We start from the raw sequence: 25,040 nt of genomic DNA, 5'->3' as shown, positions 1-25,040 counted from the left end.
AAACGGGACTGGGAATGGGACACGGAATAGGACAGGGAACGGGACTGGGAACAGGTGGGACAGAGAACAGGATAGGGAACAGGTTTGACAGGGAACGGCACACGGAATGGGACAGGAAACGGGACTGGGAATGGGACACGGAATAGAACAGGGAGCGGGACTGGGAACAGGTGGGACAGAGCACAGGACAGGGAACAGGTATGACAGGGAACAGGACAGGGAACGGGACACGGAATGGGACAGGGAACGGGACTGGGAACTGGACACGGAATAGGACAGGGAACGGGACAGGGAACAGGTATGACAGGGAACACACCGGCAGCCTGCACCATGTCTGGCCACAGCTCCCGGTAGGAAGGAGCCTGGGCCGCTGTCTCTTTCCCATACCTGCACATCCAGTTGTCCCAGTTCCCTCTGTGCCCTTCTTTGAGTGCTTGGCCAACACCTCCAAGCCCAGCTGCCTGCGGGGGGATCCATGAGAACAGGCAGGGACATCCTGCGTTGTTCCCCCACAGCATCCCGTGTTTCCCGGCACCTCCCTGCTGAGCCTCTCTGCTGCCTCCTGCCTGTCCCGCTCCAGGTGGGAGGTGGGACAGGAGCCCTGCCGAGGTCCCTCCCCACCTGTGAGTCCATGGACAGCAGGGGATCAGTGATCCCAGGGAGAAAACAGGCACAGCTGCATGATTTGGCCTCTTGTTCAGTACAGGCACTTGCTTTGGGGGACCTGGAGCTCGGGTAGGATATTCACAGCCCCCTTTCTCCTGCATCCCGTAGTGCCAGAGACACCCTGTGAGGTGTGTCTAAATCCTGGGATTTAGGCTTGGAACACGTGCAGCACCCCGAGCCCAGCTCTACCTGGCAGCAGATGCCTCAGGAAACCTCTTTGCTTAAAGCTGCTCTAGGTCTTAATCCATCTATTTCCAGTGGGTGGAAAGAGGTGAATCAGGTGGACTTTCCCAGAGGAAAGCCGGCAGTGGATGTAGGAGAGCGATGCAGAGCAGCCTTGGAAAGGCTCTGAGGTTTGGAGGAGCTGGGGAGGAGAAGTCCAGGAGGAGAGCACTGGGGGCAAAGAGGGGCTGGGGGGCTTTGGCCAAACATGGGACCATGCATGTCTTCATGTGGATGTGGGATGTGGGTTAGTGGGACATTGGCAGTGCTGTGGGAATGGTTGGACTTGACAATCTTAGAGGTCCTTCCCAATCTAAGTTATTCTGTGATTCCTAAATCTGGGGGTGTCCCACAGGCTGTGGAAACTGCCTTCCCACAGCCCTGCCTGCCACTGGGACACCTGGGAGCAGCCTGGGCCACCTTCCTCCCACAGCTTCCCTTCTCCACTCGATGGAGATACCGGAGTGCAATTCCAGGCCTGAGCTGGATCTTCCCCTGCCTTATTGAAAATCACACCCGAATTCCCGGGTCTAGGAAGGTCACAACCAAACGTTTTACTCACTTCCCATCAAACTGACACCATCCCTGCTGACCTGGCACATTTTTGATCCCATTAGCTGCCTCTGCTTTGCCCCCGGCAAGAAGCGATCAAGTTTCATTTCAAGGATTTATCCCTGGAATTTGCAAACGGCTTCAAAAACCCAACCAAACAACCCACACAGGATGTGGCTGCATCTGGGTTTCCTTAACAGCTCTGTCTGCAGCTATCCCAGGTTGCTCCAAGCCCCGTCCAACCTGGCCTTGGACACTTCCAAGGATCCAGGGGCAGCCACAGCTTCTCTGGGCAACCTGTGCCAGGGCCCCCCCACCCTCGTTCATGAAATGGCGAGGAGGCTGCATTTGGTGATGGAGACTCATCCAGGAGAGGATGCCCAAGGGGTCTTAGAGGATGGAGCAGGAAAACAGCAGGTCCTGTTCAGCGTGGGGAGCTGTAGGAGTGATGTGGGTGGGCACTGTGCTCCCACACATCCACACAACACACGGGAGCCACGTCTTGTCCCTGGAAATGGCAAGGGAGGGGAACAGGCTTGATTTTTAAGCGAAAGGATTTGTGGTAATGAGCAAACCACAGCTGGATGTGACGTCTCTGTGCCTGGCCTTTGTGTCCCTGGTTGCCTGTCCCTGTCATCCCTGTTTTCCCCACAGCAGCTGGAAGGGGTGTGTGGGGGAAGAGCGAAAGCTTTGGACGGTGTTAACCCAGGGAATCGCAAAGTGAGAGGGAACAGGCTGTTCCTGGAGGGGGACAAGCGAGGAGGTCAGGCTCTGGAACGGTGGCCCAGGGACATGGTGTTTCCGAGCATTCAGTGTCCCCTGGGAGGGGCGATGTCCCACGGACACGGTGTTTCCCGGGACTCGGTGTCCCCTGGAGGGTGTTTCCCAGGATTTGGTGTCCCTGTCGGGGGCTGTCCCACGGACACGGTGTTTCCGAGGACTCGGTGTCCCCTGGAGGGTGTTTCTCAGGATTCAGTGTCCCTGGCAGGGGGTGTCCCACGGACACGGTGTTTCCCCGGATTCGGTGTCCCTGGAGGGAGGGATGTCCCAGGGACACGGTGTTTCCCAGGATTCCGTGTCCCCTGGGAGGGGCGATGTCCCACGGACACGGTGTTTCCCGGGATTCGGTGTCCCCTGGAGGGTGTTTCCCGGGATTCGGTGTCCCTGGCGGGAGGGATGTCCCACGGACACGGTGTTTCCCGGGATTCGGTGTCCCCTGGAGGATGTTTCCCGGGATTCGGTGTCCCCGGGGAGGGGCGATGTCCCAGGGACACGGTATTTCCCGGGATTCGGTGTCCCCTGGAGGATGTTTCCCGGGATTCGGTGTCCCCGGGGAGGGGCGATGTCCCAGGGACACGGTGTTTCCCGGGACTCGGTGTCCCCTGGAGGATGTTTCCCAGGATTCGGTGTCCCTGGCAGGGGGTGTCCCACGGACACGGTGTTTCCCGGGACTCGGTGTCCCTTGTCCCCAGGACCGGAGGTGGCGGGGGCGGGACCGCTGCCGAGGGGGCGTGTCCGGGGTGTGTCCGGGGCGTGTCCGGGGTGTGTCCGGGGCGTGTCCGGGGTGTGTCCGGGGCGTGTCCCCGCCGTGTCCCCCCAGCCCCGCCCCGGGCGCGGCCCCGCTCCGGCTCCCGCTGCCGCCGGTGCCGCTCCCGCCGCCCGCGGGATGTACGCCGGGAGGAAGAGGAAGAAGCCGGTGCCCAAGAGGTGGGTGCAGGGAGGGGGTTCCCCCTCCCGGGGACCCCCGGGCGGGGCGGCCGAAAACCGGGCAGCGGGATCCCGGCTGGATCCGGGGAGCTGCCGGGAGCTGCCCTGGTGGGAGCACCGGGGGGAGCGGCATGCTTGGAGTACTCGGTTTTAATTAGGGTTAATTGGAGCTAACGCTGTGTCGGCTCTGGCACGCTGGTGGGAAAACAGAAATCCCAAGGATGCTCGTCCTGAATCCCAGTGAGGAGCCTCGCTGGAGAGTTTGGGCTGCTCGGCTGCGATTTGCAAGCTGGGCTGGGTTTCGGTGCCTGCCTAAATCAAACGTACAACGATTACTAATTACCAAAACATCTCAATTCCTTAATAATTAATTACCACGCTGCTCAATAGCCGTTGCATAACATCCCCCCCGGTGGGTCCCCGGTGTTTCCTGGCTCCCTCATGCCTTCCCCCCACCCCAGCTCCCGAGTCCTGTCAGCCTGTTTAACCTCAGGCTTGCAGGTGTATAGGAAATCAAGGTGGATATATATTTTTGGGAGGCCGTGGGGGGATGGATAAGTTGAGCCCCAAGCCTGGGACTAAGGTGGGAACATCGACATTATAAACCTGTGGTGAAAAGTTAACTCAGAGCTCCTCTTGGCTATTTATTTGGGAGTCTTCCTGTGGAAACATGAAGGGTGGTTGTTCTGCCTCAAACCTGCCTCCTGTTCACCTCGGAGCGGCGATTCCAGCCCTCTGGCGTACCAGACTCAGAGTTTGGGCTGGATTTGTGTGGCTCAGGGTGTGGGAGAAGGTGTCTTTTTGGAGCAGAAGGGCCCTCGTTCCCTGGTTCTGCAGGGTCAGCCTTGGGAATGGGAAGAGATTATTCTTCTCTGTGCCCGGTCAGATCTTGGGGCGGGATCCTGCCGGGAGAGGCTGGGTGGAGCCGGGCTGGGGGCAGCGGGATGTGCAGCCAGCCGGACGGGGTGGGGAGGATGGGGTGAGGGACTTCTCCGGCCCCTTTGCAGTTTGCCCAGGGCTTTTTACTTAAAAAAAAAAAAAAAGAAAAAAGAAAAAAAAAAAGGAAATTAATAAAGACTAAGAGCAATATATCAGCTCAGGCAAACTCCACTACTGGGAATAATAGACCTTGGTACTTGCCAGCTTGCAGAAGGGATGAACTTCCTGCTGGGTTCCCGTTCAAAGGGCAGCTGGGGGAAAGCAAACCACAGCAGCAGCATGGCCTTTACCCCGCTGGGAGCAGAGCTTTCCACCCGGCTCCCTCTGGCCCCTCCACTTGGGGGCAGTTTGCAATGTTTGCGTGGTTTGTAACCATTTCACGGGGCTCCACCAAACAGAACAGGGGCTCAGACCTCTCTGAAACACTTTTCCTTGCCTGATGTGCAGGTGTTGAGCAGCTTTGTTGAACGCCAGGGCTTGGTGTGCTGTGCTGGGGCGCCAGCACTGCCCAGGGCACCCTGGAGGGGCTGGAGCTCTGCCCTGCAAAGAGGGGGTACTGGGGATGGAGGTGGTCCAAAGAGAAGGGAATTGAGGCAGATTTCAAACATCTAGACCAGTCTTTACTGTTTCCATGAGCCATTTTCCTCACTGTCACCCCCCCTCTGAGGGTGCACCCTGTGTGCTGCAGCTGGGGACATGCAGGCACAGAGATGCTGGGGTGTCCTCCCTCAGCCTTGGGGTGACTCGCCGCTGGCTGTGTCACCCCGTGTGCCTCAGCCAGGGGACTTCCAGTGCCTAGCCAGACTATCCAAGAGATCCCATTACAACTCTGTGTTTTACCCACTCCTGTGCTCATCTCCAGTCCCGTTTTCTCTTCTTTCTGGCTGTTTGGGGGCTGGATTTGGAGAGTAAGCGAGATGAGGACTTTGAGGGGTATCTGAGGAAACTCAGACTAATTTGCTTCACCTCTTTTTTTTTCTAATCAGAGTCAAGGGGAAACTGTTTTTAATTTTTTTCCTTCCTGTGCTGTGACTGTGATTTCAAAAGTGTTTAATCCACTAGATCCATAAAAGCCCTGGTGCTGGTGTGTTTTGCCCAGCTTGTATGGACGAGTTTGGTGCTGAGTTGTTCCAGTGGTCCTGAGTGAGGATCTGGCCCTCCTGATGCTGCTGTTACAAACCAGCAGGATTGAGCTTTCCTGGGGAAATGCTACAATTTTCCATTCATCCTTAGGAGACCCCTTGGTCACTCTCTGAGCTGAAAATTCCACAGGCACCTCACTGCAGTTCATTTAGTGCTTGTTTCCCTTCATGTCACACTTGCTAGCAGCCCTGCCAGATGAGGTTGGAGAGTGGTGGTGGAGGAGAGAGCTTAAATTGCTGCTAAATACTGGCAGATCCTGTTATCCAAAGCTCCTTTATGGGGAGAGGATGCCTGGGGAGGGGGAGTTTGTGGTTAGACAAATTCCGTCAAACAAAATGAGGTGCGTGTTAAGGGACGCAGCCGAGCCAGATACAGAGAGGGGGGGGGTCTGAAGGGTTTTTCTTCAAGCTACGACATTCAAATTGGCATTAAAAAATGAAGCAGACAAGGTGACACCCAAGACTCATTAAAGTTGTTAACTGAGCTCTTGCTGCTGTGCAGGGCTTTCGACTGGAGTGTGTGAGATAACTGCAGCTGATAGAGATGGCATCTTGTGTTGGCTTGAGGCAGAGGAGAGCTGCTCTCATGGACACTGTTCCTTCTGCAGGACCAACCTTCTGAGGGTTGGTCCCAGGGCCTGTCTGGCATCAGATGCTGTTTTAGTTTAGAAATACTCATCTGAAAGGAGCAGAAATCAGAATATTGGAAGTAAACGATTTTTTTTGCATCTACTTTGCTTTTTTTTTTTTTTTAAATTGTCCAAGTCGTGGAATCCCAGAATGGGTTGGGTTGGAAGGGACCTTAAAGCTCGTCCCATCCCACCCCCTGCCATGGGCAGGGACACCTTCCACTCTCCCAGGTTGCTCCAAGCCCCGTCCAGCCTGGCCTGTGGGCAATCCCAGTGTGATTAAACTCTCCTTTGCCTCTCCCAGCCCCAAACCACCTCCTGCTGAGGGTGTGAAGTCCAACCCCTCGAAGCGGCACCGCGAGCGGCTCAACCAGGAGCTGAACAAGCTGACGGGGCTGCTGCCCTTCCCCGAGGATGTGCGCTCCAGGCTGGATAAGCTCTCCATCCTACGGCTGGCTGTTGGATACCTGAAGGTCAAGAGCTACCTGACGGGTGAGTGTCCGTGTTGGGAGGGGGGAAAAGCCCACATTCCCACTAGTCACCAGGACATGGGGACAGGGACATGCTTCATCTCCAGTGCCTTGGGCTCGGTGGAATGGGTGACGGACACTGGTGGAGGCAGAGCATGTGGAGGGCAGGAAGGCAGCAGCAGCTTTCTGTGCTTGGAGGCTCCTGTCGTGTCCTCTCGCCCCCGCAGACTGACTAGACTTGGCTCCCTTAGCTTTTGCCTCATGCCCAGCACTCTGGAGCTCTCCCAGGGCCCTCTCCAGCTGGGATGCTGGTCTTCAGGAGGAGACCCCGGTGCCAGACTCTCCAGATGGGACCTGTGCCTCCAAGCAGGAGCTGGTTGCTGCTGGCTGTGCTCAGCATGCGCTTCCCAGCATGAGAGCTGCTCTGGAAATGCAATCGGCATTGCAGGGATTCGTGTTCCTCCTTGGACACCCGTCCTGCCAGGCCAATTACTCCCATTTGGCCACTTGCCTTTGATTTCCAGCTCCTTCCCCTTGCTCTGCCCCTGTTTGCCCTGAAGTTCATCGTGTTTGACTTCAGATCATCCCCCCGATTCATCAAGGTCTGCCTGGTTCCAGCCCTGCCCGATGAAGACCCGTGTCAGCTGCAGGTCAGGGCAGCCTGTTCCTGGCTGTTCCTGTTCCTGGTGTGTCCCCTCAGGCATTCTGTAGTGGTGAAGCCCCTTGTGCTGTGCTTTCTGCTCCAGTCTTGCTTCATGCAGGCCCCTCTCCTGCAGCAGGAGAGCATGGCATCACCTGCTGAGCCTCCCTGTCCCTCCCTCCATCCACAGCCCAGTAAGGCCATCCTGGCCTTATCTCCAGGCAGGAGGCAGTGGATATTTTGATAGACTGATAATTGCCTTATCTCCAGGCAATTGAGAGACCAATTGCACGTGGGCTCACAGGGTGATGCCCTGAGGCTCCTTTTCTTCTTGTGCTGCGTTTCTTGTGCTCCCTCCATGGCTGGAGTGGAGCTTCCCTGTGTTGTCTGCGTGGAGCCTGGCTGAGGGAGGGGGTTCCAACCTTCTCCAGCTTCTCTGGTATTTCTGATATGTGGGTACTATATGCCTTTGGCTTGGGAACTGGGTGTAGGAAGTCAGGCATCAGGGTCTGGGGCAGTGTTTGGGGTGGGACAGAGTGGAAGACAACCCGTAGTGGATTTGAATGCTGGCATCAGTGCCTGCTTACAGGGTGAATATCAGGGAAAGGGTCTTGCATCTGGGTGGGACCCTGGTTTCACTCACAGAGTAGTGACTCACAGCACCATCTTTTAAAGTTGCTTTGCTTTTAAATGTTCTCTCTTCTGTCCGTGCTTTAGCGAGAAACCAGAAAATTAGTAGTTTGCTGGAAATGCAAACTACTATGCAAGGTTCAGGTGTAGAGAGGGAAGCCCTCAGAGCTCCCTCCATGCCTCCACAGGCTGATTTTGGGCACACACATCTGCTGTAAGTCCTCTGTCCTCTGCTGCAAGTGCTGCAGGTGTTGCACAGCTCTGGTGTCTCAATTTCTCTGTGCAAAATAAAAAAAAAATTAAAAAAAAAAGGAAATTTGGCTTTTGAGTTGGGTTAGTTTTGGCTGTGACCCCTGGGCTGACTCTTCCCCGTAGTCAGAGGGAGGAATAGATCCAGGAGTCCAGGTTTCCCTTTTCCTTTGCTTTTGGCATGCACTTATCACCAGCTGTGGGTGATGCCCTGTGGGTACCTCAGGGGGGGACCTGCCATAGCTGAGTACTCCTGTATTTGCTCTTCTCACCGAGCTGAGGCTTCTCCACCCTCCCCAGGCCAGAGCCTGCTTTGGGCATCACTGAACTGTCACAGAACTATAGAATGGTTTGGGTTGGAAGGGACCTTAAAAACCATCCAGTTCCAAATCCACCTTACCAGAGGTTATAGGGATAAAATACAGCAAGGTAGGGGCTCAGGGCTTGGTGTCTCCCAAGCTTTGCTCATCAGAGCCAGCCTTTGAGTGCTGGTGGATAGTGATGACAAGCCTGGTACTATCAAAACCTGCCTTAGAGGCACCCTGAAGGTTTTGTCACTCGTATAAAAATGGACTGAACCTCACTGCCAGCCTCGTGCTGAGCTCCTCTCTGCAGACCATTTTGCAGTGGTTGCTTCTTGGACCTGTGTGACAAATCTGGAGTGACTTTGCTGATCCCTGTCTCTTTGAGAGCAAGTGCCCCAGGAGAAAAGCTTGTCCCTACGTTGGCAGTGCTGTGACTGCCGCGGTGCTCTGGGCTCCTTGTGGTGTGATGGGAGCCCCACTTGCTGCAAGCAGTGAGAGCTCATGAAAGCTTGGGTGGGTTTTAGTGATGAGCGGCTTGGAAAAGCTGCAGCTGGCTGGAGAGCTGTGCTGGGCTTCGTTTCCTACAGTTCCTGTGACAAAGGAAGCAGATTCTGGGCTTGCAGATGTGGCTCTGCCAAGGGTGAGCAAGAAAACGGGGCTAAAAATGCTCTGTGAGGTGGAGAGGGTGTGCTTAGGGAATGTGCTGCCGTGCCCTCTTCCTGGGTCACCCAGGTGGAGAGGTCTGCAATGGGGAGGATCATGGAGTCTTAGAACAGTTTGGGTTGGAAGGGACCCTAAGGATCATCTCCTTCCACCCCCTGCCACGGGCAGGGACACCTTCCACCAGCCCAGGTTGCTCCAAGCCCCATCCAACCTGGCCTTGGGCACTTCCAGGGATCCAGGGGCAGCCACAGCTTCTCTGGGCAACCTGTGCCAGGGCCTCCCCACCCTCCCAGGGAAGAATTCCTTCCCGATATCCCATCTAACCCTGCCCTCTTTCAGAACCCATGGAAAACCCTCTCCTGCTACAAGAGCCTGGCAAAGCTTGGGATGACTAACAGCTCCTAACAAGCAGAGGATAGTGGGGTCCCTCCCCGTGCCCCCTGGCCCACACCCAGCCCAATGCCAGCCTGGGGCAGGAAATGCCATTGGCCACGTGTGGGCCACACATGTGCCCTTTCTGTGTTTACCTTCCTTCCAAACCTCCTCCAGACACATCTGGGCTGCTGCCCAAGCGTGAGGGAGGGCAGGGTAGTGTCCTGCACTGGCTGTGACACGTGGCAAGACTGTCTCCTGCACATATGGCTTCCCATGAGGATGTGCTGGGCAGAATATTCCTGCCACCACTGGCCTTCGAGTCCTGGTGGGTCTCCATCCACCTGCCTGTGGAGGGGTGCAGGATGAATCCTCCTAGACCCCTGCTGGACATTCACCATCCCTGCACTGGTGCAGTTAGGAAGGTTAGATCCAAGATCCCCATCTGTGCCAGGGACTGGTCCTGGGAAACCCATTGCAGCTGACCCTGCTGGAGCAGGGGCTTGGCTTAGGAGGTCTCCCCAGGTCCTTTCCCACCACTGCTGCTGGTCACACCAGGTTCCTTCCCAGTGCTCCACTGCAGGGCAGCTGGCACAGGTCTCTCTGGGCAATCTCACTGCCATCAGTGGTAAATTAGCTTTTTTTGTTCATCTCCTCGTGTTTTGTTGTTACCATGGGCCAGAGCTGCAGGGGTCTGGGCCTGAAGCAACTGATGCAGTGAAAGGAGTCAAGTTTAAATCTGTCCCTGGGTGAGATCCTGCAGGACTGGGTGGGATGAACGTTTGCAGCAGCAGGTCGGAGAGGCTGGCATGGGCTTTGGGGATGCCAGAGCTCTCCTGGGCATTTCTGTGCTCCTTGGGAAATACTGGGTGACTTTTCCTAACAGGTTTATAGTCTGTGGCTTTGGCATTTGTCTGTTTTACTTGGGTGGCATGAGCCTGCTCTGCTTGGCAAAATGCCTTTGTTAAACAGCTGGGGCAAAGGTTGGTGCTAATTTGACAGGGTTTGGGATCAGATCCAAGAGGAAAACAGTTGTGCATGGCTTGGTGTTGCTGGAGGAGCTGGGAGCTCCTGGTTTTTTTGTGCCAGGCATCTCTGGAGCCAGTTCAAAGGGCAATGCTTGCCGTGGGCGAAGCCTGGCACCTCCCACCAGTGTAACCCAGCCTGTGAGAGCAGAACTGACTCCGGGGTTGTCACCAATAACCCTTTTTTTTTCAGTGCCAAATCCATGCCAGAGGCAAGGGATGTGTGACAAGCAAAAAGTGGAGAGATTGGATTGCTTTGCTCCTTTTTCCTTCTTTCTCCTGCTTGAGGACTTTCCTCCATTGCAGGGCTTAGAAACCCCCTTGCAGAGGCAAGAAAGCCCCCAAGGGTGGATGAAAATGTTACTGATCCTGTCTGGCATCTTCCCTGGCTGAATGAAAGCCTTTTCAGTCTTCGGGGATCACACCAGCACAAGAAACCTCCTCCAGTGCTCTCATGGTGCTGGGGTTCAGGACAGAGCTGGATTTTCCTATTGACAGGGAGGTACAGAGACAAAGCAAACGATCAATGTGACCAAAGCAATGTCCCATTTCTTATTTTAATCAGTTAACTTTTATACAGTTTAGTTTGTTCAGGGTACATGCTCACAACAAGGGGATTGGATAGCTCAGTCTGTGCACACACCTCATGCTTGCAGTTTATTGGACCTGGTTCTTTGTCCACGTGGCCTAAGATCATACTTGGCATGCAAAGGTCCTTTCTATTGATCTGCCTTTAGGGTTTTTTGTGAGATCTGCAGGTGCTTCATTATCTCCAGCTTCTCAAGGCTTTCTTACTATAAACATACTATGTTCTCAAACCTTATAGTTATAAACACACGGCTAACAAGTATAAACATTGCATATTTTCACACAGCTTGTAAATATAAACATTATACCGCTTGCCACCTCTGAAGTCATGGCAAGCAAGGCCTGCAGAATGCAGGAAAAATTGTTCAGAGAAATCTCTCTGTTCTGGCCACATTTTCCCCTCCTATCTTAAAAGTTACACACAGAGAACCCTTATCCAAGCACTTTGAAAATAGAAATTATCACCAAATCGCTTCAGCAAATGCCTGGAATTTGTCTAGTATTGCAGATGACTTTTCTTGTGGTCTTTTTCGTGGAATTACGGAATCGTTAAGATTGGAAAAGACTTCTGTGATCATCAAGTCCAACCATTAATCCAGCACTGCCAAGCCCACCACTAAATCATGTCCCCAAGCACCACACCGTCGTGAGATGTGGTGAGAATTAATTCGTGTTTATTCTCAAGGATGCACAGCAGGAGGCTGGAAAAACTGGGCGCAAACAGCAAAAGTGCATCGTCCTTTTATCTGCAGTCGTTTCTATTGCTGTGGGTACATTACAGCTTGGATACATGTTGGACCTGTTTCCTGTTGGATGCTGTAAGCCCACAGCAGCTCTCCCCAGCTCTCCCTGCAGATGTTGCTGGTGGGCACTGGGAGAGAGCTGGAGACCACACGTTTCTGGGTTGTGCGTCCTCTCAAATCACTCACTGCCCTTTTGGAGCTTTGTTTTGGAAGAACTCGTTCCCTTTTGAAACCCCCTGCCAGCCTGCCTCGTTTCAATGCTTCAGAGAGGAGTCAGCACTTCAAAAGAAATCAAATTTAAAAAAAGAGACGATGTTTCATTTTGAAATTATTCCGCTCCACGAAGTGTAAATTGAAGCCAGACCTGCGTTCCAGATGGGCTCGGGGTGTTTGAACTTGGGGATCACATGGCAGTCATGTGAGAAGGCTTTTTGTTTGGTGACTCCTTGCCTTTCCTGGGGGTCTCACATCCCCTGGCCTGGCTGATCCACCTCTGGGGGCACAGGGTGGGAAAGGGCAGAAGAAGTGACTGATGGAGAAGGTGGAGGTGCTGCCTGAGCATCGAGTTTTTGGGAGGCTGAGGTATCCCAGCTCTCTCACCGACAGAGATCGAGGATAATTCTGCTTCGTGGCCTCAGAGCAACCTCCCCACTGCTCTTTGTGTCACCTTGTGCAAGGCCTTCAGCTAATTCCCTTTGCCCTACCTTTGTCCCTGCCCTGCCTGCTGACAGCCTGCATGGGCAGGCCCTTGTCCCTCAGGCTCCACACAGAAATACATCCCAGGGATGTTTTGGCCCCAAACTAGGTTTTAATACAAACATGCCAAGCCACCAGGGGGAATGCCTTTGCATGCTGATGGTTTGATGCAAAGCAAAATGTCTCATGGCAGCGGTTTCACGTGGAACTTTTTTGGGTTTTGAATTATTTTGGCTTTGAACTTGGTGCTCCCAGGGAACAAACCTTTAAAACCTTTCGATGGCGAAGCGAGAGCTTCTGCCATGGAGAAAATTAAACGTACGGTCAGGCTTGGGGTGGTTTGAGGTTCTTCCTCCTTTCCTACCGCTCCCCCAAATTCAGAGGAGTTTTTCCCTTTGGATCCACCCAAGGTCACACACAGCACCATCTGACACACCAGGCCAGGCAGTGATCTCTGCTGGGATGTGGATCCCACGGGATAGGTGAGCTCTGTCTGACCTTGGGGCGCTGTGGGAGCTCGTGGTGGTGGCAGAGATGGGTGGTTCCTACATGGGGGCTGCTTTGAGCTTTTTCTGTGTGGGTTTTTTTTGTTGAGCTGGCAAAAAAACATGCCTTGAAATTGTCCTGAGTTTGGACTGAGGTTTTTCAGTGAGAATCAGCAGATGAAGTACCACGTTGGGGATGTCCCTGGGAGCCGCCCTCCTCATTCCTGTTCCCTGAACAACCAGTTCTCTGGGTGTCCTGTGATGCCCAAGGTCCTGCGACCAGGGCAGGAGGAGGTTTCATGTTGGTTGCACCCAAGGGTGTTGCCTTGAAGGCCTCTGGGAATGAAGCATGAGGCAGCACGTGAATCAGCCTGAGGAGGTCATGGCAACGAGTGCTGGCAGCTGAGAGCAGCTCAGGTGTCCTGAGAGCATCATGGACACCAACCCTCTGACCTGCTTCTGAGCAGCCAAAGGGAGAAAAAAAATATGGGTAATTTGGTGGCATCTGGGGTGGTTTGGAAAGGTTTGCCTCCGTCCTTCTTCAGCCCTGAAGAGCAGGAGAGCTGAGAGAGCACCCCACTGGGGTGGCTTAAAGTGAACTCCAGCTCTACCAGACTCTAACCTGCAGAGTTATTCCTGTATTGGGTGTTGTTTCCCAGCCTGGCCATCCCAGAAGCACTTAGCTCCCCTCTATTCTTTGCCTCAGACCTTGACAGAAGTGAGGTTTCCCAGAAATGGGATCAATCAGGGAAAATAATCTCTGGGAGGAAACCTTGGGCAAGTTGGGCACGGCTCTGTCATGGGCTCTGTGCCAGTTCCCACTGGTCTCTCCTCCCTCCAAGCCAAGTCCACGGGCACTGGATGGTGTGGTGTGGCTGCATGAGCAGCCCTGGGGTGGGCAGGAGGAGGGAGAGGCTCCTGGCTTGCCTCTTCCATGCTGATTTCTTGCCTTCTCTCTTGCAGCCACAGCTCTGAAGGCTGGCAGCTGCCTGCTGGATCAGCCCAGAGCCCCAGGGGGGAACAGACAGACGGACCCGCAGGTCAACAGGGAGCTGTTTCCTGAGGGGGAACTGCTGCTCCAGGTAATTTGGTCATTTGGGGTCTTCCCAAGCAGCTCTGGAGCATGTGGTCCCATCTGTGGAGCAAGGAGAGACCCTGCCTTGCCTGGAGCTGCTTCCCTTTGATTTCTGCAGGCACTGAGCACCCAGGGACAGAGACCAGTGACACTGCCTGGCTGGGACAGATCCAGGTCCCCATCCCACCATTCCCTCTCATCCCCACTACTATTTTTTGCCCCTCTGGTTACACTACAGCTCATGGACTCAAGCTCCATCCCAGCCAAGAGGTTCAGGGATATCATATGGTGGTGTAGGGATTGATCCCTCATTAGTCTCCAGGGTGGTGTGTTCCTTATGTTCTGGCAAATGCTGAGAGGAGAATGATGATAGCTCAGGATAAAACATCCCCCAGGAACTCTTTGTCCCACCTGGGGCATTGCATGAGCTCTGTAGGGATATGTTCCCTGCCTGCCTGGGATGGGAAGAGCCCAGCTTAAGTTTGTAGGTTGTGGGGGAGAAAAGAAGGGAAGGTGGATCTTGAAAGGACTGGTGCAAAAAATCCGTGGCGGTGGGAGCTTTGCTTTGTAGAAAGGCCAGTGAGTGTCTAATGGGAGAGCTGTCAGGGAACTCCAGTGCACGAGGGGCTGGTGAACCAGCTGCCCCAGGATGCTCTTGGTTTGAGCTGCCATTTGTAGATGTGAGCTGGAAGGAACTGGGATGGAAAGGTCACATGGAAAGGCTGGTTGCTGAATAAACACCTGGGCACGTGAGCTTAGCAGCCCTGCTCTTGGAGGCAGGGCAGATCTGTACGAGACCCTTAACTGCTCCCTGTTCCTGGCATTGCCTGTGCCTGTGCTTTCACAGAATCCCAGAACAGTTTGGGCTGGAAGGGACCTTAAACCTCGTCTCATTCCATCCCCTGCCACCGTCAGAAACACCTTCCACTAGCCCAGGTTGCTCCAAGCCCCGTCCAACCTGGCCTTGGACACTTCCAGGGATCCAGGGGCAGCCACAGCTTCTCTGGGCAACCTGTGGCAGAGCCTTCCCACCCTCCCAGGGAAGAATTTCTTCCCAACGTCCCATCCAACCCTGCTCTCTGGCAGTGAGAAGCCGTTCCCCCTTGTCCTATCCGTACATACCCTTTACAAAGTGCCTCTCCAGCTCTCTCGGAGACTTTCTGGGCCTTCACTCCTCTTCTGCCACCTCTCCAAACACCAGCAGATGGATGCTTGGCTCCTTGAGGTCTGCCTTCAGTCCCTTCAGCCCAGAGCTGTGGGGGCGGGCGGTGCGAGCAGAGCCCCAGCACGAGGCTCCGTGTGGGATTTTGGCGAGGCAGCGACTCCCGGGAGCTCAGTGTGACTTCTGGCCTCGGACCTCGGACCACACGAGGGCTCCCACGTGGGCTCCAGTCCCAGCTGTCTGCAAGTGTGACAGTCACGGAGGAACAGCTGGAATAACATGGTGGGGAGCCCGTGGTTGCCCCAGTCCCACGATGGAGCTGCTCCTGAGCCCTCTCCAGAGGTTTGGAGTTGGACCATCTGATGGCAATTTGTTGATCCACCAGAGCCTTGGCAGCCTCGGGTGATTGAAGGCATCTGGAGAGCTTATGAGGTGTGAGTGTGACAGAAATCCCCCACTGAGCTGCCTGGTGGCTTTTTTTTTTTTTTTCCCAAAGAGCATTTTAATCAGATACTGTAATTTGCAGAAAGCTCTGACTCGAGGCCCCTCGGGGGGCTGCAGCACACAAAGGGAAGGACCAGTCCCTCAGCAAGCTGGATCTGTGTGTTAGGTTTCCATTTAGGGTGTTCTTTTCCTAGTTTCTCTCCATCTGTTCACTAATAAATATATTACAGACAAGAGCAAGGGGCAAGAGTTACTGTCTAATGCAGTACTTTGCTTTTGGTGGAAATCAGTCTGAAATGGTCACCAGGTATCTCTGGATCTTCATCTTGCCTCGTTTACTGGGTGTTCACTGGATGTGTGAGCTCCCCTCCCTTTACCCCAGCTGTGATCCTCAAGAGTTTTGGAACAGTTTCCCTAATTTGTAGTGAGGCCCTGGCACAGGTTGCCCAGGGAAGCTGTGGCTGCCCCATCCCTGCAAGTGTTCAAGGCCAAGTTGGACACGACTTGAAGAAACCTGGGCTAGTAGAAGGTGTCCCTGCCCGTGGCAGGGGTTTGGAACAAGATGGGCTTTAAGGTCCCTTCCAACTCAGACTGTGTCAGGGCCTTCACAAATCTGGGATCTGATATTCCAGATTTTCCCACCTCTTTTATTTCAAGGTGGGTGTTGGTTTTAGCTGCATCACCATCTTTGAATGATGTGGGTGACGGGGTTTGGTCCTACATTGTGTCTGTTGTGATGAGTTGTTCATGTACCCTCGGAGCTGAGAGTGGCAGAGATGCCCTCAGGTGCTAAGGGTTAAAAAGCAGGTTTTGGAGGGGAGGAGGTGACTGGAGACAGTATGGGGAGAAGACATGGAAAAATAAGCTTGTATAACCTCTATTTAGGATGAAGAGCAAGGCTTGAAGTGTGTTTGGATGTCATCCTTAAAATTAACGAGTGGATAAATAGGTCAGGTCAGGGAGTGACTGGAGTTTGGTTGCTATCTTTGAAGGCTTTATTAGCTTGAGCTGATTCCAGGCTTATCCAGGAGTCTGCAGGCTCCTGAGTGGCTCAGAGTAGCCCTTCTTCCCCTTACACACCCATTACTGCTCGTTATTGAAGTTGTAAGCAGGTTTTGTTAGAGGAAATCACAGAATCAGAGAATATCCTGAGTTGGAAGGGACCCACAAGGATCATCCTGTCCAAAGCAGAGCCCCAGAAGAATGTAGCTGTACCCAGCTGGTGCAGCTGGAGAGGAGGAAACCAACTCTAGATCCTCCATGAAACCTCCTGTCAGCTGGTCCCTCCTGGTGCAGGAGCTGCCCTGCAGTGAGAGGCCTTCCACGACGGGTTTGGAGAAAGTGGTCAGTCCATCCCAGATCACTGCTTATGCTGGGGACAAAAAGACCAACAGAATTAAATCCTGTGTGGTTACCAGGTGCTTTCCTTCTTGGTGGGGTTCCTTGTTGATGAAGAAGGTCCCTTCCTGTCCCCCTGATGCTGAAGAAACACCTGAGGAATTCCGTCTTTCAGCATCTGCGTTGAAGCTGGGGAGGGTAACTCTGGCTCAACTTCTGCTTTCAGGCACTCAATGGGTTTGTCATCGCTGTGACAGGAGATGGCTACATCTTCTACATCTCCCCTACAGTGCAGGACTACCTGGGCTTCCATCAGGTGGGTACCTTGTTTTCCTGGCGTGCAGGTGGATGCACTGCTTGTCTGGGAAGGGGGTGCTGATAGCCATGCTGGCATGGCTATTTCTTCTCCCTTCCCAGCTCCCTTGGGTCCCTTCTGATGCACATTGCCAAATGAGTCATGTTCTTTGGGGGCTGTGAAAGCCAAGAAGTGTGTTTGTGACTTTAGTGGGAGCAGATGCCAGCTGAGCCATGGCAGCTCTGTGTCCTCCTGCCTTTGTGTGTAAAAGAGGGGTGTGAGATATTTCTTGTATCATCCTGCTGGGCACACATGCCCTCACTTAGAGGGCTGAGGGAATCTCACCAACAAGCAGTGTCAGTGCCCTGCAGGACTGTGAGTTACATGGGATGCCAAGGAAAAGCAGGCCTCTCCCCACATCCACCCTCTTACCTCTGATTCCCCCCAAAATCCAGCTCCTTCGGCCAAAGGACTGAGGCAACAGGAGGGTTGTGAGGCTGCTAAACCTGTTTCATTGCAGGGATTCCTGGAGGACCTGTGGAGACTCATGGTGTTTGCTTCTTGTTCCTCTCTTTGCACCCTTTCCAAGCTCCCTGGGATCCTCATGGCTGATGCCCTGAGTCAAAACTGCTGTCAGGCAGCAGCTTCTCAAAGTATGTCTGGTTAAGCAGGAGACTCTCATCCAACATGTTCCTGAGGGCAGGGACCTGGCAGTCGATGGCCTATGCTGCCCGTGGGCTTGGCAGGACCTCTGGGATACAGATTCCCATGGGTTTCGAGTAAACAAAACCTCCAAAACCCTTTTTTAAAACAGCAAACTCTCCTGCCTAAGTCTGAAAACAAAAAAAAATTGTTTGGTTTGGTCAAAATGTACTTGAAGTTGTTTTTTACATTGATCCTGTGGAATAAATTTGCGGAGAACCAGGGATGGCAATGCAGGAGAGAGCTTTGTGTGCTGTTGCAGACCAGCATTTTGTACTCCACAAGCCAATCCCCTCGGGCACCCCACAGCCTGTCTGGTGCTGTGTCTGAATTTGGTCCTGAGAAGACACTGCAAGTTAACATGGGTTCACCCCACAGATGGGCAGCACACCTTCCCAAAGAGCAGGGGCTCCTGTGGCAGGGGAAGGAGCTGGAGTTTCAGCATTCCCATTAAGGACTGAGAGCCAGAGCCAGGGTGAAACATCCAAGGAAGGGCTGAATAACACTAGGAGAACCTCAGCCTTGGCAGTGTGGGGAAGAGGCAGGAAGGCTCTGCTTGGCTATGGCTGGGGAGTGCCAGGGAAGCAGGGAGTGTGTGGTCCTGAGCAGCCAGGGTTACCTGGACATCTCCCTTTCTACTGCTTCTAGAAACCTCTGAGCCATTCCCGAGATTTCCCCAGGCAGACCCCCTCTCTGCTCCCTTTCCCTCCTTCCAGAGCCATCCCTAAAAACACAGCCAGTCCTGCTCCTTGCTGCCCAGCACACAAAGCTGGTGGTGTTTGCCCGTTCCTTACACTCCGTCACTCCACTTTTAGCAGCCACGAAGGAAAACCCCGGGCCGTGTCCTCCTCCAGACACCTCTGCCAGGCTGTCCAGGAGCTGACGCTCTTCCCCTGTGTCATTCCAGTCGGATCTCATCTACCAGAGCGTGTACGAGCTGATCCATGCGGACGACAGAGCCGCCTTCCGCCGCCAGCTGCACAGGCCCCCGGCGCTCGCAGCCGATGGTGAGCGCCGGCTGATCCCTGCGGGAACACCCTGGCTCCGGCGGGTCTGAGCCGTGAGCTCGAGGTGTGCAGCACAGCTTGGAAAGCTTCCTTTTCCCTTGGGTTTTCCAGCCGTTCCCGCTGAGCGGCCACCGCTGGCTGGATGCAGCGCCACGTCCAGCCCCCAGCGCGTCCGTCCTGAGGAGCAATCCCTCACGGAGAGGAGCTTCACCTGCCGCTTCCGCTGCTTGCTGGAGAACTCCTCAGGATTTCTGGTAAGGCAGCCCCACGCTGGGACATCCCTCTGCTCCCCTTCTGCCCACAGCGTGTTGTTCCCTCAGGGCCGCCCGTGTCCCTTAGGGGTGGAAGCACAGCCGGTTCCCACCACCCTGTTTGCTTCACTCCCACATGTTCTAATCCCCCCCTAAGGCCTTGAATTTCCGTGGGCGCCTGAAGTTCCTTCTCGGGCAGCAGAAGTCGGCATCAGACAAGTCCCCTGTTGCTCTCTTTGCCATTGCAACACTCCTCCAGCCGCTCTCCATCCTGGAACTTCAGACCAAGACGCTGATCTTCCAGACAAAGCACAAGCTGGACTTCACTCCTATATCCTGTGATTCCCGGTAGGCCATCTCTCACCTTCCCCATGGCAAAATCCCTGGTGCTGGACAGAAAACTAGATCCTGTGGGAACAAGGAGTGTCTGAGCCAGCTCCCAGGGCAAGGTGCCTGATGCTTCTGTCGCTCCACTGCAACCCCCCAGTAACACGGGGAGCAGGTTAACTGGGCACCAGTGCTTCCTGTCTGCTGTGGTTTAGCCCAGCAAACCCAGCACAGGGTGGTTTTGTGGAGGAGGGGGTGCACCTCAGCCCGGGATGGAGAGTAGTACCAGCCAAAGCGGGAGGCTTTGGCAGGGGATCACATCTGGCTGGTAGGGTGCAACTGTGGGGGATCCATCCCTGGTGTCCCAGGGTTTCTGTGCTATTTCCAGGGGGAAGGTTGTCCTGGGATACACGGACAGGGAGCTGTGCCGGAGGGGCTCCGGGTACCAGTTTGTGCACGCGGCTGACATGATGCACTGCGCAGAGAACCACGTCAGGAGTGAGTGCTGGGGGCTGTCGGGGTGGGGGGTTTGTCAGGAGCTCTGCACGTGCAGCTCTGGCCAGGCCATACCATTGCTCCTCAGCACTGTCTGTGCCAGGGCTGGAGTGGCTGCAATAAAGGCTCTTCCTTCTGGGTGAGACCTGCCTGGGGAACTGGCAGAGAGGCAGCATCCTGCACCTCCTGCCCCCAGAGCACGGGTGTGTCACTCGTGTGCCCCCGTGGAGGAACTCTGTGTGTGCCACCTCTCTTGTGTCCCTGCCCCAGTAATGAAGACGGGGGAGAGCGGGCTGACGGTGTTCCGGCTGCTGACCAAGCAGGGCGGCTGGCTGTGGGTGCAGTCCAACGCACGGCTCGTCTACAAGGGGGGCAGGCCCGACTTCATCGTCTCCCGCCAGCGAGCCCTCTCGTGAGTATCCCTGGCTGCCTGCCCCTGCTCTCCTGAGAATCCCTTGCTCCCTTCCCCTGCTCTCCTGAGTATCCCTGGCTGCCTGCCCCTGCTCTCCTGAGTATCCTTTGCTCCCTTCCCCTGCTCTCCTGAGTATCCCTGGCTGCCTGCCCCTGCTCTCCTGAGTATCCTTTGCTCCCTTCCCCTGCTCTGGTGAGTATCCCTGGCTGCCTGCCATGCTCTCCTGAGAATCTCTTGCTCCCTTCCCCTGCTCTCGTGAGTATCCCTGGCTCCCTTCCCCTGCTCTCTTGAGAGGCAGCAGGCAGCTGCCTGCCCCTGCTCTTGAGAGTATCCCTGGCTCCCTTTGCCTGCTCTCGTGAGTATCCCTGCTCCAGGCACAGGGAGGCCATGAGAGCAGAGGGAAGGGTGGTTGGGGGGCACAGTTGGCACTTTGCAGGACATACCCTCCTGCAGCATGAGTGAAATGGCTCTGAGGAGGTAGGTGTGGACATGGTCCTGCCTGGAGTGAGCCCTGCACACTCAGCCCTTCCCTGAGCCATGCAGACCTCCCCATGGGCAAGCCAGAGCCCCTATCCTTCACCAGTCCAATCCAGCACCTTTCTTCTCTAGAAAAGCCGGGCCCGGGCTGTGAGCTCCTCTCTTGCTGTCAGAAGGGTGGTTTTGCCTGGCCCAGAGGAGAGGTTCATGCTGTTTCCATCTGTTTTTTCCCTGAAGGAATGAAGAAGGGGAGGAACATCTGCGGAAGAGAAACCTGCGGCTGCCTTTTAGCTTTGCCACGGGGGAAGCAGTCTTGTATGAGAATGACCTTCCCAGGTTCCTGGACCCCTTCCAAGCCAAGGAGGAGTTGCAGACACAAGCAAATTCCCACTCAAAGCAGCACTTGGTAGACCCCAACTCTCTCCTTGGGGCCATGATGAAGCAGGATGCATCCATATACAACTCCCACGCTGATAACGTGCCTCAGTTCTCCTTGGCAGATTTCATCTCTGAGCCCGAGGGACTGGGCAGGAATGAGGACGTCAGTGATGCCAAGGAGGACAGCGACTCCCTCCTGGTGGTGATAGAAACCCTCTTTGAGAAGAGCGAGGTGGAGGGAAATGTCTGCCAGAGCCTCAGCATGGACCAGGCAGAGCTGCAGCAGTGGGAGGAGGCTCTGCTCAGCTTGGGGGCAGAGGAGGAGTCGCCGGCTCAGGGGGTTGGCCAGAGGCCAGGCACCGAGGTGACATCCTGCGTGGAGCAGATGCTCCTCGGGGAGGATGCTGGGAAGAGCACGGACTTCCCACACTGCAACGAGGAAAACAGCGTTGTGGCTCATTTCCAGCGCTGCTGGGCAGCTAATTCAGTGCCTCAATCCCCAGCACAGCCCCGGGCCCCGGGTGCACAAGGAGGCCAAGGTGCTGTGGTCTCTGCAGGCCCCGTTAGCTCTGAGGTGAGCTCAGCTCAGCCAGAGCAGCAGATCCCGTTTGACCCAGCCGGGCTGGTGGGAGGGACTGTGCTGGGTGTCCCAGTCCTCAGCACCAAATCCCCTGTAGCACTTCAGCAGGCAAGCCAAGTGCTTCAAGCAGAAGTTGCCCCCTCTGCTCCTGTGGATAACGCTGTTCCTGCTTCTCAGAGCCAGCTGGGGTGCCAGCTGCTGGGTTCAAGCTGCCCACCTCCTGTGCACTCAGACACATTAGTGACTCGGTGGCACCATGTCCCGCTCCAGGCAAACCCAGCTTTGGGTCAGAGCACTCCTCCTGGAGGCTGCCCATCAGCAGCTTGGATGGCCAGTGCTCCGAAACAGCTGGAAGCAGCAGGAGCACACGTGGAGTCCCAGACTCTGCTGGCTGGACGCCCCGAGAACCCCCTGGGGGCCGGGCTGTGGCTGCCACCCCCCTCCCAGCCTGCTCCTTGCCCTGCCCAGGGCTTGCACGAGTCCTTGTTCTCAGGGGATGGGAACCTACGTGAGGAGGAGGCTGCTCTCCCTGCACGAGTGCCAGCACCCTTAGGAGCCAGGCAGCTGCCAGGGGATGGTGGCTTCCCCAAACAGCCCCTGACACCCCACCTAGAGCCCAGCGTTTCCTGGGAAGGGGAACAGGCAGTGCTCCGAGAGGCCGAGTGGATCTCACAGCACCAGCTGTGGCTCCCCCAGGCTGGGGCAGGTCCAGTGCAACACAGCGGGGTCCTGCTGGCATCCAGCACAGCTCCCAGCACCCACCAGATGGACCGTGTCGTGCTGCCGGAGTGCCAGTATGGAAATAGCCTTCTTAGGCAGGAGACCAATTTCCTCAGGGACGCCTCCAAAGTATCCCTTCCCCAGCAGCTGGGTGCCTTGCCTTGCCCCAGCGAGAACCACCCCGGAGCATCCCGTCCCTCGGCGGGCTCGGTTCCAAGGTGCTCAGCAGCTGCCCCTGGGAAGGGGGGTGCAGGAGCACCTCCGTGCTCGGAGCGGGGCCCTGGCTGCCCAGCTGGGCAGCGGCTCTGTGCCTGTGACATCCAGCCCAAGGTGAGGTGTGAGGGCTGCAGGACATGAGGGGTGCCCCGGCTCGTGGGGAGGCAGCGAGGGGAGCTGCCAGGAGCTGCGGGCACACCGGCCTTTGTGGGCAGCCTGCTTTGAAACATCACTGTGAACTGGGAGCCGCGTTTTGGAAAGCCAGCAGCAGCTGTGGGCTCTTCTCATACCTGCAAGTGGTGCCCTGTGCTTCCTGGTCACTCAGCATTTTGTCTTCCAGCACTGTCAGACAGTCGAAGATGCAGTGGTTTGGACTTTTTTTCCCGTGAGAAGTCTTTCAGGGAGATGCAGCCATGCCAGTGTGGAGGTTTGTGGGCTCAGGGGGTCCAAGGAAGGACACTGTGCTTGCGTGGCCCATGTGCTTGGGGCAGCCTCTTGCAGGTGGACCTGCTCCCTTGCATGTAGCACTGCAGGTTTCTTGACTGTTTCTTGACTCAGTGTGGTCTCCTCATCACCTGTGTGTGTGGACCACCCTTGTCACGTTGCTGTTTAGTCCCCTGCATCATCTCCACCTGCCTGAGTCCCTCTGCTCCCTCCCTCCTGTGCTCTCCATCTCCTCCAGAGCCCCTGGTGACCCAGTTCATTTAGAAATGGGATGTTACCAAGCACTTTGAGGAGCTCAGCAGCACTGAAGGGTCTCGGTGGGAGGTGGAGGTGGTGAGAGCAGAGGCATTGTGGCAGTTTGGGCTCTCCAGCAGCCTTCCTGGGGAATTTGGGAGAGGTGGGTACCAGGCTGTTGTGACCTTTCTGGGATGCAGAAGCTGCTCTTGGTTTTGTCAGTGGCTTGTCCTCTCCTTCCTCCCCTGTGCCTTGCAGTGCCATCGGACGGAGGAACGATGGGGTTCCTCCTGTGGCTTTGCCAAAGCAGTGAGAAAGAAGGGCAGGGAGGGATGCAGTGACCACTGGCTCCTCTCCAGACCCACTTTGTGCCCCTCAAAGCGCTGTCCTGGAGCCAACAACAATCACTTTGTTTAATTCCCTTTATTTTCTATATTTTTAACCTAAGATGTGAATTCATTTTTTTTTTTCCCCCACCATGGGGCACATTCTCCCAGATCCGTCAGGGAAACCCACAGAAGCAGCAGTGATGGGGGAGAGTGTGTTCGATTTGAGACCACACTGGAGTGCAACGTGCACCCATCACCCTCAGCATCACATCTGCCTCTCACACCACTATTAAGCATTTACCAAGCAAATTAAATCAGGTAATTAGTGCAGGGCCAGCAGCCAGGCAGTGTGTCCTGGTGTGGAGTGGCATTGTCTCCCTGGATCTCTTCCTTTGTGTCCTGCTTTGCCTCGCTGTACCAGGGCTGATGGGGCTTGGGAAAGGTTAAGCTCCTGTCTGCAGGCTGGGGGCAGAGAGATGCTGAAATGTGCCAGACCCCTCCAAAGTGGCCTGGAGGAGCACTTCGGACAGGACAAGGAGGCGGCTCACCATGATCCAGACCCAAAAAGCAGCAGGATGGACTCTGCTCACCAGCCTCTGCTGTCCTGGCACCGGTGAGACGACGTGAAACACGGGGTGCCAAGGGCACAGGCTCCAAGGGTCACCTTGGGGTGGTGGCACCCACGAGGCTCTGCTGCCTGGGGCCCTGACAGACCCCCTGCTGCTCTGTGACTGGTGTCTGATCTCTTCATACCTTGTGGCTGTGCACATAAAGTCTGTTTTGGTGGCAGTGTCTCATTTTACGCTCTGTGATTTCTTTGTGCTGCTCTTGGCAGCCGGATGATGCCGAGGAGAAAGAGACGTTCTAAGACTCACCCCCCCCCCCCCCCCCCCCCTTTGGTTGTGTATTAAAAGGCGATTCGCTTTGTACGGTGGTGATGTTTGTTTTGACCTGAATCAGTGTCTGTCTATTTCCTCCCCGATTGAGCAGGTGCTGGGGAAAGCCTGGCCCTGTGTGACACACTCCAGTGTTCTCCAGCCCCTGTGGGCACACGCAGCAGAGGGGTGTGACAGTGTCCCCCTGTCGCACCCCACACTGCCCTGTCAGGTGCTGGGGCTCACAGGTGGTTACACTCGATGCTCACACACACACACACACACAGAGGTTCCTGGTGTCACTGCCATGCAGGGACTGCAGTGACACCACTGCTCCCACCCCTCACCCGTGTGGGTGGGGGGCTCACCGCCCCAACCCTGCCACTCCCCCTCAGCCTCCATCCACCTCTCATCATCCCTACACCCCTCCTCACCTCACAACCCCCGTTCAGCCCCCCACCTCCTTGCTCGTCCCATCCATCCTCACCCTCCTCACATCCCCCCATCCTACCTCACCTCCTAACCCCTCTTCAGACCCCAAATCCCCCCATTCCCC

At 55.5% G+C, this 25,040-nt stretch overlaps 2 protein-coding genes across 2 annotated transcripts in view; both read left to right on the top strand.

Moving 5' to 3' along the window:
- Positions 1-3,064: 3,064 nt before the first annotated feature.
- On the top strand, positions 3,065-23,849 carry LOC113959072. The gene is made up of 10 exons (XM_027667836.1): positions 3,065-3,147; positions 6,162-6,349; positions 13,687-13,805; positions 16,969-17,058; positions 18,647-18,746; positions 18,858-19,000; positions 19,155-19,345; positions 19,713-19,822; positions 20,090-20,231; positions 20,946-23,849. Exons 1-10 carry the CDS (start codon positions 3,107-3,109, stop codon positions 22,741-22,743), a joined length of 2,922 nt encoding a protein of 973 aa, XP_027523637.1. The 5' UTR covers positions 3,065-3,106; the 3' UTR covers positions 22,744-23,849.
- Positions 23,850-24,085: 236 nt separating this feature from the next.
- The window catches only part of LOC113959076 (aryl hydrocarbon receptor-like), a 23,968-nt gene continuing 23,013 nt past the window's right edge, over positions 24,086-25,040 (top strand). Inside the window, exon 1 of the mRNA XM_027667849.1 lies at positions 24,086-24,222. Within this exon, the coding sequence (XP_027523650.1) occupies positions 24,086-24,222 (137 nt within the window). The remainder of the gene's footprint in view (positions 24,223-25,040) is intronic.

This window comes from Corapipo altera, unplaced genomic scaffold (assembly GCF_003945725.1).
Source record: "Corapipo altera isolate COAL_440 unplaced genomic scaffold, ASM394572v1 354, whole genome shotgun sequence".
In the NCBI taxonomy this organism is placed as follows: domain Eukaryota; kingdom Metazoa; phylum Chordata; class Aves; order Passeriformes; family Pipridae; genus Corapipo; species Corapipo altera.
Note: the sequence above shows the minus strand (reverse complement) of the source record. Positions and strands in the feature narration are given on the sequence as shown.